The following is a 15,671-nucleotide window of genomic DNA, read 5'->3' as shown; positions in this document are numbered from 1 at the left end:
GGAGTAAGTATAAAGTAGCAGGACATTGAAATACTCTCGTAAAGTAATTGAATAAATGTACTTAGTTACTGTCCACCACTGATTCTTCCTCTAATTACATATTCTATAATAAACAACCACTAATATGTCTGGACAGTGAGATATTTGTGCTCTTGAACGCACCCCGACCGGACTTCATTGCCCATAATGCCTTGCAAGAGGCAGAAAAAGTTAGAGTCCAAGGTACAAATAGTTCCTACTGTAAAGATAAACCTAATGGGTAAGGAATACGTGTGAAGGTGACTCCTCAGAGTTAGTTTCGTGAGTCGTGTGGAGGTCGTTTCATCGAAGAGGAGTCGGTTCTTCTTGCAGCGCTACAAAACGACCTTGTTCCTCAGAAGGTAACGCGACAGCAGCTAGCTTCATGTCAGCTGCACTTCACTGCGCAGGCCTGACAGTTAAAGGATGTTTGCACACTGCAGCTGGAGATAGCAGTAGACTCACTTAGAATATGTTTCCTGGGATAGACTAAATAACACACCCTACAGTATGGTAGACCTCGTCCGTTTCTAAAGCCTTGAGGTCCAGTGTTGTGTGTAAGTCTTGGACACGTCACCTATTAAACAGCTAAATCTGTTAAAACTCCTTTACATCACTGCGCTGCCACTGGGATTTATTTTGAAATTGTTAATGCAAGCAGGTGCACACAAATGCTACAAAATAAAAGACTAAAAATCGAGTAGAGTTTTACAAACAATTTCTCAAAGAGAGAATTTCTGACAATCCTGACAAAAACGAATATTATTAGCTTCACCAAACTGCTGTAGAGGGCTGTTTCTATTATGTTGTGCAACTCCTGCATTCACAGGCCAGTCATTTACAGCATTGTGATTAATGATAATGCGAGTATGATTGCATCTGATTAACATGCAGTACTTATCAGCATGGCAGAGCCACAGAGAAAAGGAGAGATGCTGCCTGAAGATGTTGGCACAGATGACTGCCTGACTTCATACACACACATCTACAGTCCAGATTTACTAAAGTACGTATACAAAACATGCTTTTAAATGTATTTCCTATTACCACTTAGAGTGAGTGAGTGAGATACCTGTTGTTGACATGCTTGTTACTCTAATAACTACATGAAGTGACCTTTGAGACTTTTATTTTTCAGAGATCAGGTTGCTTTTATCACAGGTGGTGGATCTGGAATTGGACTCAGGATCTCTGAGATCTTCATGAGGTGAGAGGATTACCTGCTTGTTTCTTCATAACATGCCCAGATATTACAGAAATATCAGATTATATTTAGTCAAATTTCACATTCAGACATTGATGTGCATGCATGTAGAAGACTCAATGCTCTGTCAGCATTATGTCGTGACTATAAACCAGTTAAATGTGTGCGCGGGATAGTATGTAGGTGCCCTTTAAGCCCTCTGATTGCTGGTATCTAACTGCCAGACTGTCATCATTGTGCTTGTGTGACAAAGTTGACAGTTCAATATTGTTTTTAATTACTTTGCATTCACTGTCTCCTGTCCCTCACCCTCTCCCCTACCTGTTCATTCACAAGTTACTCCTTCTGTCTCCCAATCACCCTTATTTATTCAAGCATTACATATTAGTACTCCAATCAACACAGTACAGCATGCACTCTTTAGTATTGTTGTTATATTCTTTTCTTTCAGACATGGCTGTGACACAGTGATTGCGAGCAGGAACTTGGACAAGCTCAAAGAGGTGATTCCTCTTACATCATTTCCACAAATGATCTATCTTACACCATAGCTAAATGTTAATGTATTGGCCTCATGCAATATGATTGTGCGTCTCCCTAGGTAGCTAAACAGCTGTCTGCAGCGACAGGACGCCGCTGCCTCCCTTTGTGTATGGACGTGAGGAAGCCCGAGAGCATCGCAGCTGCTGTGGATGAGACGCTGAAAGAGTTGGGCCGCATAGACATCCTCATTAACAGTATGTGCCACTTAGAAACAAGCCTAAAAAATATATATTCTTGTGCTTATGATAACTGAGTTCTTGGTGGGAGCTGTGCTGCACACCGTGTCTCAGCCTGTGTGCGAATGTTGTACTTTGAACAAAGTTCAATTGTGAAAGCTTTTAGTTTAATCATCAACTTTTCTGATAATCTGTCTTTTTGTATCTTCTGTCTTTGCACCGAGTCCCTTCTACAAACTGTTACATCCTACACAACATGAACATGTACCACATATTTAATGCATTTCTATATTTTGATGCCTTTGTTTAAAGTCCGCTGTTGTTGACAGATGCTGCTGGAAACTTCCTCTGCCCGGCTACCTCACTCTCCTTCAATGCCTTCAAGACCGTATTGGAGATCGACACTATGGGCACATTCAACACCAGCAAGGTGGTCTATGAGAAGTGGCTGCAGGTACAGTACATTGTCTGTCCATGTGACACGATATGTCTCCGTTAAGGAGCTGTAAGTAAGTATATGATTCTGTAGCTCCAGGAACATATTGAGTCTCATCACTTTCGTGTGCAGGATCATGGTGGCAGCATCGTGAACATGTCTGCAACACTTGGATACAGAGGACAGGCCCTCCAGGTGCACGCCGGCTCTGCTAAAGCTGCTAATGGTAAGAGCGTTATTATTTTTTTAATTTAATGATATCAATATTGGAATCTAATGACTTAATGTTGCCTCTCCTGTCCCCACAGATGCCATGACCAAGCACCTGGCTGTGGAGTGGGGGAACAGTGGGGTGAGAGTCAATACTGTGGCTCCAGGTCCCGTCTCTGGCACTGAGGGCTTCCGCAGACTGGGTAAAGATTTAACACAGTGTAGACAAACTGACGAATTTATATGTCATACACTTAACACTTGTGCCTCACTAGGGACATTTTTTAAATTTAAATTTTTTGATTATTTGGCTGGAAGTTCAACGTCAGCTCCTATAATAAGTATATAATTAACTTTGTAGCCAAAAAGACAGACACTCAGAAACTTTAGGACAAACATGTCTCCTTTGAAACCCATTAAAATACAAAATGTTTGATCTCACGGCCGTTACAGCGTAACATCATGCCATCTATTACATCAGACTTAATCTCGAGCCTTGCTTCATGAGGCAGGTACATGAAGTACCTGAACACACATCAAAATCAATGTTGTTTATCATTGAAAAACAACAGTGACACGAGCATTTAAAGGGTTACAATTCTGCAAATGATCAGGACTAATGGTAGTTAAAAGATTTAACGTGGTGAAAGTGGAAAATATAATTAATATATATATATATATATATATATATATATATATATATATTTATAGTATTGTTACCTTAAAGTAATGCGTAAACATTTATAATATTGACTTGATAAACAACTTAAATAATTAAAAGTACTGAATAAACAGCTGAAATGTTAAACAATGTTATGTTAAATAATTAAAATATAACAAATTAAATGTCCAGCTGTCACTCAGAGTGATGCAAACTTGACCGAAGCCAAACATTTCAAATGTATGAAAAAATAACCACTTTTCGTTAAATACGTACAGTTATAATCCATTTATAAGACATAATTGGAGCATGACAGGTGGTGCAGATGAAACTCCTCTGACGGGGGCTGCAAATCTACAGTATCTACATGTTATTCTTCTCTTAATGCCTGAGGTGGTCCCGCTGGGGAGGCTGCTGGTGCGTTCCAGTCCATTCCTCTGCAGCGAGCAGGCAACAAGACGGAGATGGCCCACTGTGCTCTTTTCTTGGCCAGCCGGGCCTCGTCCTATGTGACTGGAGCCATCCTGGTGGTGGACGGCGGAGCGTGGCTGACCTCACCCAACGACGTCTCCATGCTGTTGGGTATAGCCTCTAAATCTGCTAAACTCTGAACCCTTCTGTCCTCCTCCTGACCCAGGTGTGTAGGAGGAGGTGCAGCTTGAGCTCCATGTGGAGAGACTGTATGACTGAGAATGTATCTCTTGCTTGGAGTGTTAAAGTTGAAGATTGTATGACACAAATACAGCAGTGTAACCCAAATTAATCCAATTGTCTCTCTTTTTATCTTTCAGGTTATTGGTCATCTGAAAAGAAAAGAGACAAATAAATGCTGAAAACAAAAGAGTGATTTAGGCGCCACGTGTAGAAATGATATGCTGCATGGACAGTATTTGTGGTTTCTACCGCCCACTGTTGCATTTAGAGTGTCTGGAGTTGAACACTAACATACTACCATACTAATTACTGTATTTATGTGTTTTACAATCTTAGTAATAGATAGAATTATATAACATCAGGTATTTGTCTCCCATTCCAGGGCTGTGTATTGTCATCATGCATTTCATGTATAGTCATGTTTATCCCAGGCTGTTAATGTGATTTTTCAGTACCACTGATTTATTAATAAAACATTTATAATTACAGTTAACTGACTGTTTGCATTTAGTAGTGCTAGCCTTTTTGCTAATGTACAAACAGCTATCTTCATCTTGGCCTCTGATGCTGTTTTACTGGTGAAAGGATGCATTTCCCCCTGATCTACGAAGCTTGGATTGTACCTGTCGGGACTGTTTTTAATGCAAATTTGATAGATTCATTAATTGCTTTCTGCTATTTTCTTGATTTTATGAATTGCACCTTGTTCTTTTTCCTTATAATCTCAGTATTACATGATGCTTTGGCAATATTGTCCTTGTTACATTCATGCCAGTAAAGCATATTGAATTGATTACATTAGTGGGTCACCACCTACCTCGGGGTCGGGACCCAACATCTGAGGGGCCCAAGTTTCTCAATTTTTCATGTACAGATGTGGATATATGTATATGTATCTGTATGTGTCTATATGTAGCTCTGAGGGATCTCACACCACAACATTTAGGATCTATTTGATTAGATGACCAAAACTGAAGATAATAAATACCCGTGTAAATCAGATGGGGGCGCCAAAACATCACAATTGAACCTTTTACTATTTTCTCAAAATGACAAATCTCTGTCCACTTGACTTCTCCCAACTGTTTCATATTGTTTTATATGTTATTTTATATCCACTGCTAAGAAGTTAGTGTTTTAATTTGTGAAGGGTGATTTCTAACCTGTTAAAATGTCATTGAGCAACAGCTGAAAGCTCCTCGACCCGACCCTGAACTTTAACCTCTGTATGAAGAGGTGCTTACTGAAAATGTATGCAAATGAGTGCAGGACCATGTTTTGAATATTATCCATGTGTTTTGTGCACAAACACAAATCATAAGGTCCCAATAGATAGCTGCTATGAAACCAGATACTGCGGGGTGTTTTGTACGCTTGCGTGAAACGTCAGTGGTGTGTATGCGGCTGGAGGAGGAGGAGGAGGAGGAGGAGGATGGGACACTGCTGATGCTGATGCGAGAGCTTTCTGTGTCTGTGATCAACATCGCTGGCTCTGACTGAGTGATGGAGCTTTTTGGTCTTATTCCTCACCCCTTTTTGTTTCGTTGTTGACTTCGAGCTGGGACGCTGTGACTGATGTGTGTTTTGAGACGGGGATAAGAGAATAATTTGAGGAGGAAACATCGGTTTCGTCTCGTCACTCGTCTGGCCTGTCTTGGGACTGACACAGGTGGATTTCCGCTGGAAAACGACATCGAAATGAAGACATAATCTTGGACTATAACAAAGGCGAGAGTTTCAGTAGACACCTCTTAAAACCCGTGGAATATCGAAGCTACCATCTGGTTTAATTTGACTGGGACAGGTAGAAGCTGGACTGTTTTGCGTGTTAGCTAGCTAATAGGCTAATTCCGCTAGCTTGTCAGTTAGCAGCGTCTCTGGCCAATGGCACGAGAGAAGTGGGATGCTCGAAGGAGGAGTTAACGGCCGTTACTAGCATACATTCATTGGAAGCAACGACTGTCGGTGTTATATTTAGTTTAACCGCCTTCTAATGAGAGATTTAACGTTATATCTCGAGGTTAATTCAGGGTTTGAGTAACGTATCGGTTCCTCGCGACCCCCCCCCCCTCGGCAAATTAGCTTGAGATGGATGAGACGGGATAATCGGCTAGGAAAGCTAATGTTGACAAACACTAGAGACTGAACGCGTTAACGTGTGTTCTTTCAAATTGGCTCACGAACAGAGATGCTGTCAGTTCGTTTTTGTCACTTTATTGCGGTGATTTGTCAGGATTCAGGCCGAAGTGAAGCATGTTGACGTTGGATGGGCTGAAGCGGAAACATTTGGCAACAACCAGGATTGGACCTGCCATGACGGAAAGTCACATAGTAGGTCAAAACACACTAACATCAGTACGGATAAGCAACCCCTATGAAGTTTGAGTTTAGGGAACATTGTTGTCAGGATGTGGATGGCAACTGCTGAAGTTAAAACAGATACTATGTGTTAATCCGTTGCATGACAAACATTGTTTCTAAAACTACCCCTACTAGTCTCGTTATACTATTTAAATCTAAATACCTGCCTGCTTTTCTTTCTTTTCTTTTGTTATGTGAGAGGTATACAATGCGTGTAGCATACCCACACATCCATATTTCATTGGAGATGTGTAATGCCATTTAAAAACATGGCATTAAAGTTGAAAAACTGGATTGTGAGATAATACACCAGCTTTTGTGACGTTTGTAAAGTGGATCAGCCAATATAAATGGAACCGACAGTCCTGTCTGGCCCTTTGGGGCACACACAGTGGGAGTCAGACCTGCCATTTCCTCTCGGATTTCACTCACTGGATTCAGACAATGGAGGTGTGCTCTGTCAAAACAAGGGTGGCCAGACAGGTTTGGATTTCAGAAATGGCGATCAAACATCCCAACAAAGTGAAAAAGAAAACATTTACCAGGACAAACCAGTAGAGCTGGACAACCTCTTAAATATCTCTGCTTTTTCTTGTGGAGATTTGCAGTTTGAGGGAGATCAGTCCAATATTTCCAAAGCTTCTCTCCATGGCACTCGTATAGAGGAATTATCCTTCACAGAAAAAACTGAGCCACCTGATGAACTGAGTGACTGCACTTTGTCATGGCTATTTTCTCCCAAACTAACTGATGTCGTTGGGAGAAACTCCCATGAGGAACTGAGTGTGACGCAGGAGACCCCTCTTGAGAGCTCAAATGCTCTCAGTATTCAGGCTGAGCTAATAAGCCTCAGTGTACCGGTCTCGCCATCGAAGATTTCCGACACAGGGGATCCATTTTTGTTGGTAGATCTCCTCTCAAATGAACACTCTTGTCTCCCCCCAGAGTCCTCAGGTGAGTTGAATCCACAGGGTGTCAGTGAGGAGCTGGTAGACCTGTCACAAGAGGAGCAGGCAGGTCTCCCTCCCTCACAGAGCAGGGAGACTTTGTCACCTGAAACTGGAGACGACGTTTTATTCCCCGATCAAGTGACTGATCTACCTGTAACCTGTAGCACTACCCTGCAAGTTTTACATGAGGACTGCCTGCCACATAACCACGTCAGCAGCACGCCACTGGAGTGTTTTGAAGGATCTGTGCCTTTGTTGGATTTAGAGGTTCCAGATTGTGACAGCAGTCTGAGCCTGTGCCCTGCCAGTCCTCCCTCTGTTATCTGCACAGGTGCGCCATTAGATTTATCAACAGACGAGTCGGACGTGGAACATGCAGGAGCTACTGTAATTAGAAATGTGACTTCAGAGCAACAAGGGGAGAATGACTCGTTTGTCTGGGGTCTGTCAGCTGAGTCTTCATCACTGACAGTGCCTCTGGCTGAAGATGCCTTCATCCAGGGTGATTTCACCAGTGAGAGTTGCTCTGTGGAAAATGAGTCTAAGGATTTGATGGAAGACAATATTTGTTTTGAAGCCAAAAATCAAGAGAAGGAGGCAATGGCTTTGGATCTGTGCTTGACTGCTGAGGAGGTCCACGACGAGGACATTTGGGTGTTGAAACCTCAGGAGGGTGCACAGATTGGAAGTGTTCCCGATCTAACAACTGAACAGAGGGAAGACGAGAGGTTGACGGAGAGTAACCAGCTCGAAGGACTCCGATTGTCACGAAGTGGCTTCTTTAGACTTTTCAGTTCAGGACTTACACACTTCTTCTCCTGAGGCCGGATGGACTCGTGAGCAAACTGTGGAGACGATTTCTCTCTCTAAGATGGTGGTAGATGACTCACTGCCAATGGTCTCAGCTGTGAGTACGAGGGAGGAAGATGTCTCCCCACTAAAAGCTGTGTTCGATGCTTTAGACCAAGACGGAGACGGCTTTGTTCGTATTGAGGAGTTTATGGAGTTTGCTGCCGCCTATGGGGCCGATCAGGTGAGATGACTTATTTTTCTGTTGACGTCTTTTGTTTTCGAGCTTGCAGCTACTGGGTAATGCATGCTGAGTGAAGTTCTGTGTAAAACCATATAAAGCGAGATATATACGTAAATGATTTATTATTGATTTTCTGCTGAACCTCTTAGAGCTTCCTGCAAAAAGCCTGCTAAATCCAATCAACTGAAATCCATCTGGCTGATGTCACTTTGCTACGAGTATTTCAAGTTGTTTATAATCGCAAATCTTTTTGGAACTCACCATTGTTAAACGTAAATGTGGTATACAGGCGTAATAGTATGTTGGTTCCAAAAATGGGCCCACATACAATGAAGCAGAGGCTCCTAACCTTCTGTGTAATAGATTTGGCTAATACCGCCTGGATTAGTTTGTCGTCCATATTTGGCGAGTGTTCAAGAGTCAGGATTTGGGTTATCATCCAGATAAGTATGTCAAGCATATTGGCTGTAATGAATTCTCTCCAGCCCGGCACGCTTCCATATGTCAAATGACAAACGCTCATCGTCCACTTTGCATATCCTGTGGATCGGGGATAATCTCTTGAGACATGGCTGCTGCGCCTCGCTCCACCCATGACCCTCACTTCATTTGTTGCTCATGGCTCTTAAGTGAAAAAGTTTCACAGTTATTTGCAATATATATATATATATATACATTTACTTAGTGACCATCATTTTTCAATTTTGAGCAGTAAAAGGAGAGAGAGTTTGCTTCTCATGAGCACATTATAATTTGTCATTGCGTTACCTACCCTCTGTAGAGTCATCGCCTGTATTACCCGCGTCCTTTGAGCATGGTAGACTCGGGTGTTGGTGTCGTCTTTGACCCAAAGTTAAATTTAGAGTATAAACTTTCTCACATGCTCCAGAGCAAACGTGACGTCAGTTTCTTTTCCTGTCAGACGGGCCTGAATCAGACTGAGCTTCAGCGAGTGATCACACCATTTGCAAATAACAGTAAAAGGGTGGATGCAAACGATGATGTAACCTAACCGGTTGCAGAAATGAACATAGTGTCGAGATGTCTCTTTCAACTCGCATCTATTTCTTCATGAAGCAATGATGATAATCTAGTGTCCATTTTTAAATATGGGGCTGATTCAGACAACATATTTAATTCAGAATACAATAACCAGCCGAATTTAAACTTTTTTTGATTAACTTTTTAAAAGGGGCCTTTTTTGGTGAGGATGGGTACTTGTTGGTACTCCACACACAAGAGTGTGACGCCGGCTCACTAATGCTTTTTAATCCCTTCTCTCTCAGTTTAAAGCGCCTCTGTCGCCCCTGATATGTCCCGTGTCTAGCCGTAGGTATCTGTGGCTCCAGGCAGGGAATTGTGAAGGATTAGGAGCAACAAGTATTTTCCTGAGTCAGAGGGACGCCAGCAGTTTAGCTACCATCCACCAACTGCCCATGACCTTGTTTTGAGGGACAGAGGAGTTGAGATTTTGTCATGCAAGTGTAATGTAAATGAATTCCACCTGTTGTTTTGCTCGGCACTGTGAAGGTGAGAGATTTTCATGACGCTAAAAGTAGATTTTCTTCCTCAGTGTGTTTTACTGTTCTTCCATACTGTTTGGTTTCTGGTGGAGTTCTCCCGGTCTCTCCTCCCAACTATCTAGATTCCAGCAGTTTCCTTTTGGATCTTTGTTTCTTAAAGGTTTTTGGTCTTTGGACCGCTAACCAGATTCTGGAGATTGATTACTTGTGCGTCTTTGTGTCTCGGCCATCAGATATCTAGTTTGCAGGAGCTAATTTGTGTCCTTGCAGGAAACTCCTCTCAGATTTCTGTCCTTTTGTTGAACAGAGAGAGAGACACACACAGGCTTTGGTGTGTTCGTCTTTTTCATTTACAATAAGTAAGCATGCAGCAGACAGACTTATCTTCAGAATTTGTGGAATGTTATATAATGCATGTAACCTTTTCAGTGGCTTTTGGCATTCATTAGCTGAACTTAAGGAGCAGCGGGAAAGTCAGCTCTGATCTAACAAAGCCAACGTGCAGCTGAAGTCAGAGTGTTGTTTCTTCTTCCTGAGGTAGAACATGGTTCACTCTTTTCATATCAGTTTGCAATATATGTGTGTGCTTTTCCTATTTGAATAAGCTTTGCCCGGTTATGTCCTTGTATTTCAGTTATCTGTAGATAAAAGTGTTTTGAATAACTTCCAAGCCTGAGTGGCTCAGATTAGTGACATTTTATGGTGGTAAAACAAGTAATTCAGCAGCGTGTTTGAGAAAACCACAGGGCAATACGTCATACTTAATGTATAAGGACATTCATAAATTATACTTTAAAGCAATAAAAAGTTTAAAATTGCCAGTTGGGATGTAATCCAAGGGGACGTGATGTTAAGGCTACACTCAGGATGTCACAGATCATTATTCTTCGTTTTCTGGCGGGCCTATATACAACAGGCATTCTTCAGGTTTAATATTTATAGTGTCAGAGTTTAGTTGAGGCCTGTCAGACTCCGCAGGAAAGGTATTCATGACGTATTTGCGTTCGTGTTCGGCTGGTGCTTGTATGCTAAGCATGCAAATGTTTCCTCCAGAATTATTCCAGGATAAGATAATGACTATGTGCATACACACATACTGCATTGTGTGTGTTCTTTGAATATGAAAATCATGTAAAGTAGACTCTTAAGAAGACACAGGGCTGCAACATTTGGTTATTTTTATTATTGATTAATGAATAACGATTAAATGTTTGATCTATAAAATGTCAGAAAATAGTCCATCCCAGTCCCTTAAAGTTCAAGGTGGTCTTTGAATGTCTTGTTTTTTCAGTCCCAAAGCCAAAGATATTCACTTTAATAAGATATAAAACAGAGAAAAGCAGGAAACCAGAGGCTGAAAACCATTTTTGTATTTTCTAAATATGATCTGTTGATCGATCAGTCGACTAATTGTCATTTTAAATCAACTTTTAAACCTATTTGAACAGCACACATGCATTACAAGGACTTCTCTGAGCGAGACATCTTGTCCAGGAGAACTGTTTTGACATAGGCTCCCTATTAGAAGTTTGATCGTGTCCAGACAGTGTCGTGAAACCATCTAATGTGCTGTAGTGATGTGTCGTCACTGTGTTAGGAACACAGTTAATGCTGACCTACTTTAATGCATGCTGGTACCATTCTACCTTTTTTCTACGATGAACGCCAGAAGAAAATTGCCCTCAAACTTGAAATGTCCTGCGGACATGTGCCAGATCTGTGAATTCACTTATAGAAAAGATGTTCCTCTCCACCACTCATTGGTTTCACTCACCGGTTTTGACCCTAATTCTGCACAAAAGCCATACTGAACCGCATTGTGGTCGTGTCTCTCTTGTCAGTTGACACTCCCGACCCCACTTTGGCCAGCCTCGCTCCCCTCACCCGCTGCTTTTATGTACTGCCCCTCTAATCCACAATGGAATGTCCCATGCTCTGAAACGTCCCCTCTCTTGAGTTCACTTTTGTTTGTATGTGTGTTAATGTTTTATACCCTAAGATCATTCTGCTTTTCTTTTCTTTTCCATCATATTTTGCCAACCCCCCCCCCCCCCCCCCCCCCCTAGGCTTATGATCACGGTTATCAGAGTTCTGTTTAGGAACTATTGTGAAGTCCCCTTCAGGAAAGACTCTCACCAATGGGTATTCTTCTCCATGGGGTTATGCACAACAGTGGTCTGTGTGGAGGCGGTCAGGCGTGCCCCGGCACTGATTAGACACAAATAGAGGAAACAGAAAAACCACAGTGCCTTCACTGCTGAGCAGTGGAGCTGACAGAGTTGCCTCCGAGTTCAGTTTTTCTCTCAGGGCTGCGCTTGTTCGGTGTAACAATGCAAATTATTACACAATACTTTATCAATGACATGAATGTGAATTACATTTTTAAAAACAGCAAGACACTAAGAAATACATATTTGGATACATTTATACAATTGTTTTATTGTTTTGTTTTTTTTGCAATGCCAGTAAACTCTGTAATTATACAGGAAGTTGAAAGACTCGTGCACAAACTCAATAAAGGCCGGATTAATGTAGACTAACAATCAAAACAAGAATGAGTTCATTCATTGATTATGCAGCGCACAGTGTTTCCAACAACATTCAATTGAGTAATTAAGTTAAAATTGGGACAGTTTACCAGGCCCCCTCCCCCACATTTATTTGGTTTTCAGTACACAGTGTTAATAGCATGATAATCAACATATTCATGTGAAAAAAGAAGTAAAATTCACATATTTGTTGTCACAAAGTCACATTTTAAACTGGTTTGAGTGAAGATAAATACATTTACAACTGGTTAACCAAGTATGTGATAAATGGCTGCCAAAAATCTGTCGTTAGACCCACAAATAGCAAATCTTATCTTTGAGAACCTCAACGTTTCCCTTATCCCGTGTCTAAATGTTTGGTGAGGGGCTGACAGTGTGTGAGTTTAACAGCTGTGGGGAGGCTTTCCAAGAGTCTTGGGCCAAAGTACAACTAAACTCAAATCACATTCACCTCTAGTTTTTAGGTTGGACCTAGGAATAGCCCACAGGCTCTGCTCACAAGACCTGAGGGGCCTGGCACTGCTGTTCAGCCTTAACAACTCTGATGTAGGCCATGGATTGCTTCCATGTTATAGTAGGTTTACAGTGCCTTGGCTGTCTGTTCAGTCGTATGTTAAAGTATCCTACCCCAGGGTCCTACAGCAGACACGATACTAATAATAACTCTGTTTATTATAACAGTTATGTCAAAATGTCATCAGAAGCACACACACACTCATAGTCAATTTTCCAATCACACCTCAGTTTTCTCACCTCTTCTATCAGACGTGTTTCTGGAACAACATTATAACTGTGAACTGTGACGCTCCATCGTGACACGGAAAGACCAAAAGCTGTATTCTAACGCCCACCACGGAGCTCAGCCGCACATTGCTTTTCACAAGTTCACTTCCTTTCTCCGCCAACCCTCCTTCAGCCTGCAGTATGTTCTGTAGCACGGCGTCTGTATGGAAAGGTTCTGCATTGCAGAGATGGTAGTTGCATTGAAGTCTTGAATCCACATGCTAAACTTAACATTGCAGTGTGAACCACCACTGCGTTAGATCAGCCACTCTCCTCTTCTCTCTCTCTCTCTCTCTCTCTCTCTCTCTCTCTCTCTCTCTCTCTCTCTCTCTCTCTCTCTCTCTCTCTCTCTCTCTCTCTCTCTCCAAGTACAGCTGGGCTTAATTCACCAAACCCAGATCATGAGCCTCGGGGGTTGTTGGAGTCAGTTTATTAGGCGTTTCAGCCTCCTGCGTTGGCGCTCACGTGTTAACCGATACAAAAGAAATGTAAAAAGAGCGAGGCATGCACACAGAATGCAAGTCTCGGTGAAATGTTCACGTTTTAGTTTCTCGAGGAATAAAGTGAGCTGAGACCACAGAGACCTCGCCCGACACACTCCCAGGCTCCTTCCAAGTTTGTCAGAGAAAACACGCCTTTAAATTATACTGTAATAACGGGTTAGCGCAATTTTGTGATGGATGACATTTGACTTGGTCTATTATTTGCGTACATAGAGTTTAATTGCTCGGCGCCACCAATAATTCTGCAGATTCAGCCGCATATCTAGTTCCCAGGTCGGGTCTTTGGGAGCCAGAGAACTAGATAGTGAGCATTAAATGGTTCAACGTGCTGAGGAATCGCATACAGTAGGAAAATAAATAGTTGATCCAAGGTTCATTGTTTTTTTTGTTTTTTATTGCTCTGAGGTCCTGTAGTTACTCGCATCCGCCTGTTGCCAGGTTACTGACTGGAGGAATAATACAAGTACGTAGGTGCTCTTACATAACCATCCAACAGCCCGTTTCAGCAGAGCTTCTGTGCACAACATGATTTATTCACATTATATATTGTACATGTACATTTGTCTTGTCGTATGCAAAGATAATAAAGGCTGTACACCTGTGCATACTTCAAACTCCTCGTAAACTCACTGAGTCCAATAAAGTGAGAAACACTTGAGGTCTGCAAAAGCTGATTTTCTTCCGGAGGTCAAAAGTTGTTTTTATTGGTGACTTTCTGCTCCTGTAATCAAAAACCTTTGAAAGTTATGTAACTCTTGCAGTCATATTAGTGAAATGAACTTAAACAAGAGTTCTATGTAGATTATATTCAGATCGAGTACCGGCTGTTTCTCTTTCCCCTGCATGCGCTTTTCCATTGAAGTCAGTGCAGAAAACTTCCCCCTTACATCATGTATGACGTATTCTTGAAGCATCTGAGCAGAACAAGCGATGAGGTTATGAGAGAGGGATTTTCTTCTGCTGCCATGATGAGTACAGTTTTGAATGTTGTGTTGCATTTGTCTTCCAGGTGAAGGATCTGACCAAGTTTTTGGATCCCAGTGGACTGGGAGTGATCAGCTTTGAAGACTTTCACCGTGGAATCACTGCGATCAGCAATGGAGGCGAGTCATGAGATTCACGTTTTTAACTCTTATTCATGTCGTGCAGTAAGGAACATGTCTGTGATTGTTTTCCCTTTTTAAACTTTACATCTCGTGCTCTCCTTTTTGTTGGACTCAATTGGCCTGTTGTGGAAGACTCTGGGTGTTCTACATTTAACGATCTGTAAAACCTACCGACTAAATGTCTCGCTTTTGTTATGTGTAATAAATCCAGTTCGCTTTTATTGGACATAATAATACTTTCTGCACAAAATCAAAGAACTGCGATGGATGGTGAATTCGTACTCTCTGTGTAAGAACATATTCTTTTCTATTTCCTTCTACTTTATTTTGGCTAACCTGCCGTTAACCTAATTCTGCTGGGCAAAAAAAAAGCAGCAGCAAATTCTTACACCTACATTTAGTCTCCAGCATCTGGCTTCATCCTTCTGCATCCCCCAGGGTGCCAAATATTGTTGTCAACACGGCATGTTCACATCCATATCTCGGCTAAAGTGAGGGGCTTTGAAAGGAAAGGCAGAAGTCTGACCCACATTCTTTCTAACTGGACTCAAATGATTCTGTCTTTAACCACTTTGCTGCCCTCCTGCTCCACTCCCTGCTTAATTGGGAACACTTTATTAGCCTGTCTTGACCGTTATGTCACAGTCATAACCGTTAACAAAGTGCACATAATGGATTCACGCACCCCGTGGTGACATCATTACAGTTCTCGGCCCTCAGGCAGTTTACGGCACCGCGATAGTGCGCCGCTCCGCCCTGATCCACCCCGCCTGTTGATTGGTAGCCATCTTTCCCAAGGCTTTCTGGGTTGCACGGCTCCGGTTACTCTTGCCTTTAATAAGTCATGCACTTGAAAGCATGAGATGCACAGACACATGGGCTCATTGGCAATGTCTCCGAGCGGGAGTGGCAGAGAGATGGGGTCTGAGCAGAGAGTCCTATTCCTCTAAATTATTTACTA

The 15,671-nt window shown here is 42.1% G+C and overlaps 2 protein-coding genes across 5 annotated transcripts in view; both read left to right on the top strand.

The window, feature by feature from the left end:
* The first annotated feature begins 168 nt into the window (after nt 1-168).
* Nucleotides 169-4,390, top strand: decr2 (2,4-dienoyl CoA reductase 2, peroxisomal). 3 transcript variants are annotated; one of them, XM_029456371.1, is made up of 10 exons: nt 169-380; nt 923-1,024; nt 1,157-1,225; nt 1,674-1,725; nt 1,824-1,959; nt 2,271-2,395; nt 2,510-2,603; nt 2,686-2,790; nt 3,642-3,885; nt 4,040-4,390. In XM_029456371.1, exons 2-9 carry the CDS (start codon nt 924-926, stop codon nt 3,857-3,859), a joined length of 900 nt encoding a protein of 299 aa, XP_029312231.1. In that variant the 5' UTR covers nt 169-380; nt 923; the 3' UTR covers nt 3,860-3,885; nt 4,040-4,390. The 3 variants fall into 3 exon arrangements, with proteins under 3 accessions (XP_029312231.1, XP_029312229.1, XP_029312230.1); XM_029456369.1 differs by having other exon boundaries at nt 170-380; nt 3,642-3,830; XM_029456370.1 differs by lacking the exon at nt 169-380 and adding an exon at nt 442-575 and having other exon boundaries at nt 3,642-3,830.
* Nucleotides 4,391-8,052: 3,662 nt separating this feature from the next.
* Nucleotides 8,053-15,671, top strand: part of rab11fip3 (RAB11 family interacting protein 3 (class II)) — a 25,059-nt gene continuing 17,440 nt past the window's right edge. For both annotated transcript variants that reach the window (XM_029456014.1, XM_029456013.1), the window contains exons 1-2: nt 8,053-8,246; nt 14,614-14,707. In XM_029456014.1, coding sequence (XP_029311874.1) covers nt 8,085-8,246; nt 14,614-14,707 — 256 coding nt within the window. In that variant the 5' untranslated portion in view covers nt 8,053-8,084. The remainder of the gene's footprint in view (nt 8,247-14,613; nt 14,708-15,671) is intronic.

The sequence above is a fragment of the Cottoperca gobio genome, chromosome 19 (assembly GCF_900634415.1).
Source record: "Cottoperca gobio chromosome 19, fCotGob3.1, whole genome shotgun sequence".
NCBI lineage: Eukaryota > Metazoa > Chordata > Actinopteri > Perciformes > Bovichtidae > Cottoperca > Cottoperca gobio.
The sequence above is the reverse complement of the archived record's forward strand: the minus strand, read 5'-3'. Positions and strand labels throughout refer to the sequence as shown.

Coding starts and splice junctions, on each gene's coding strand:
- decr2 (XM_029456369.1), top strand. CDS start 924: ATGGCAGAGCCACAGAGAAAAGGAGAGATGCTGCCTGAAGATGTTGGC. Junction 1,726..1,823: donor ACTTGGACAAGCTCAAAGAG/GTGATTCCTCTT, acceptor GCGTCTCCCTAG/GTAGCTAAACAGCTGTCTGC. Junction 3,831..4,039: donor CGACGTCTCCATGCTGTTGG/GTATAGCCTCTA, acceptor TTTATCTTTCAG/GTTATTGGTCATCTGAAAAG.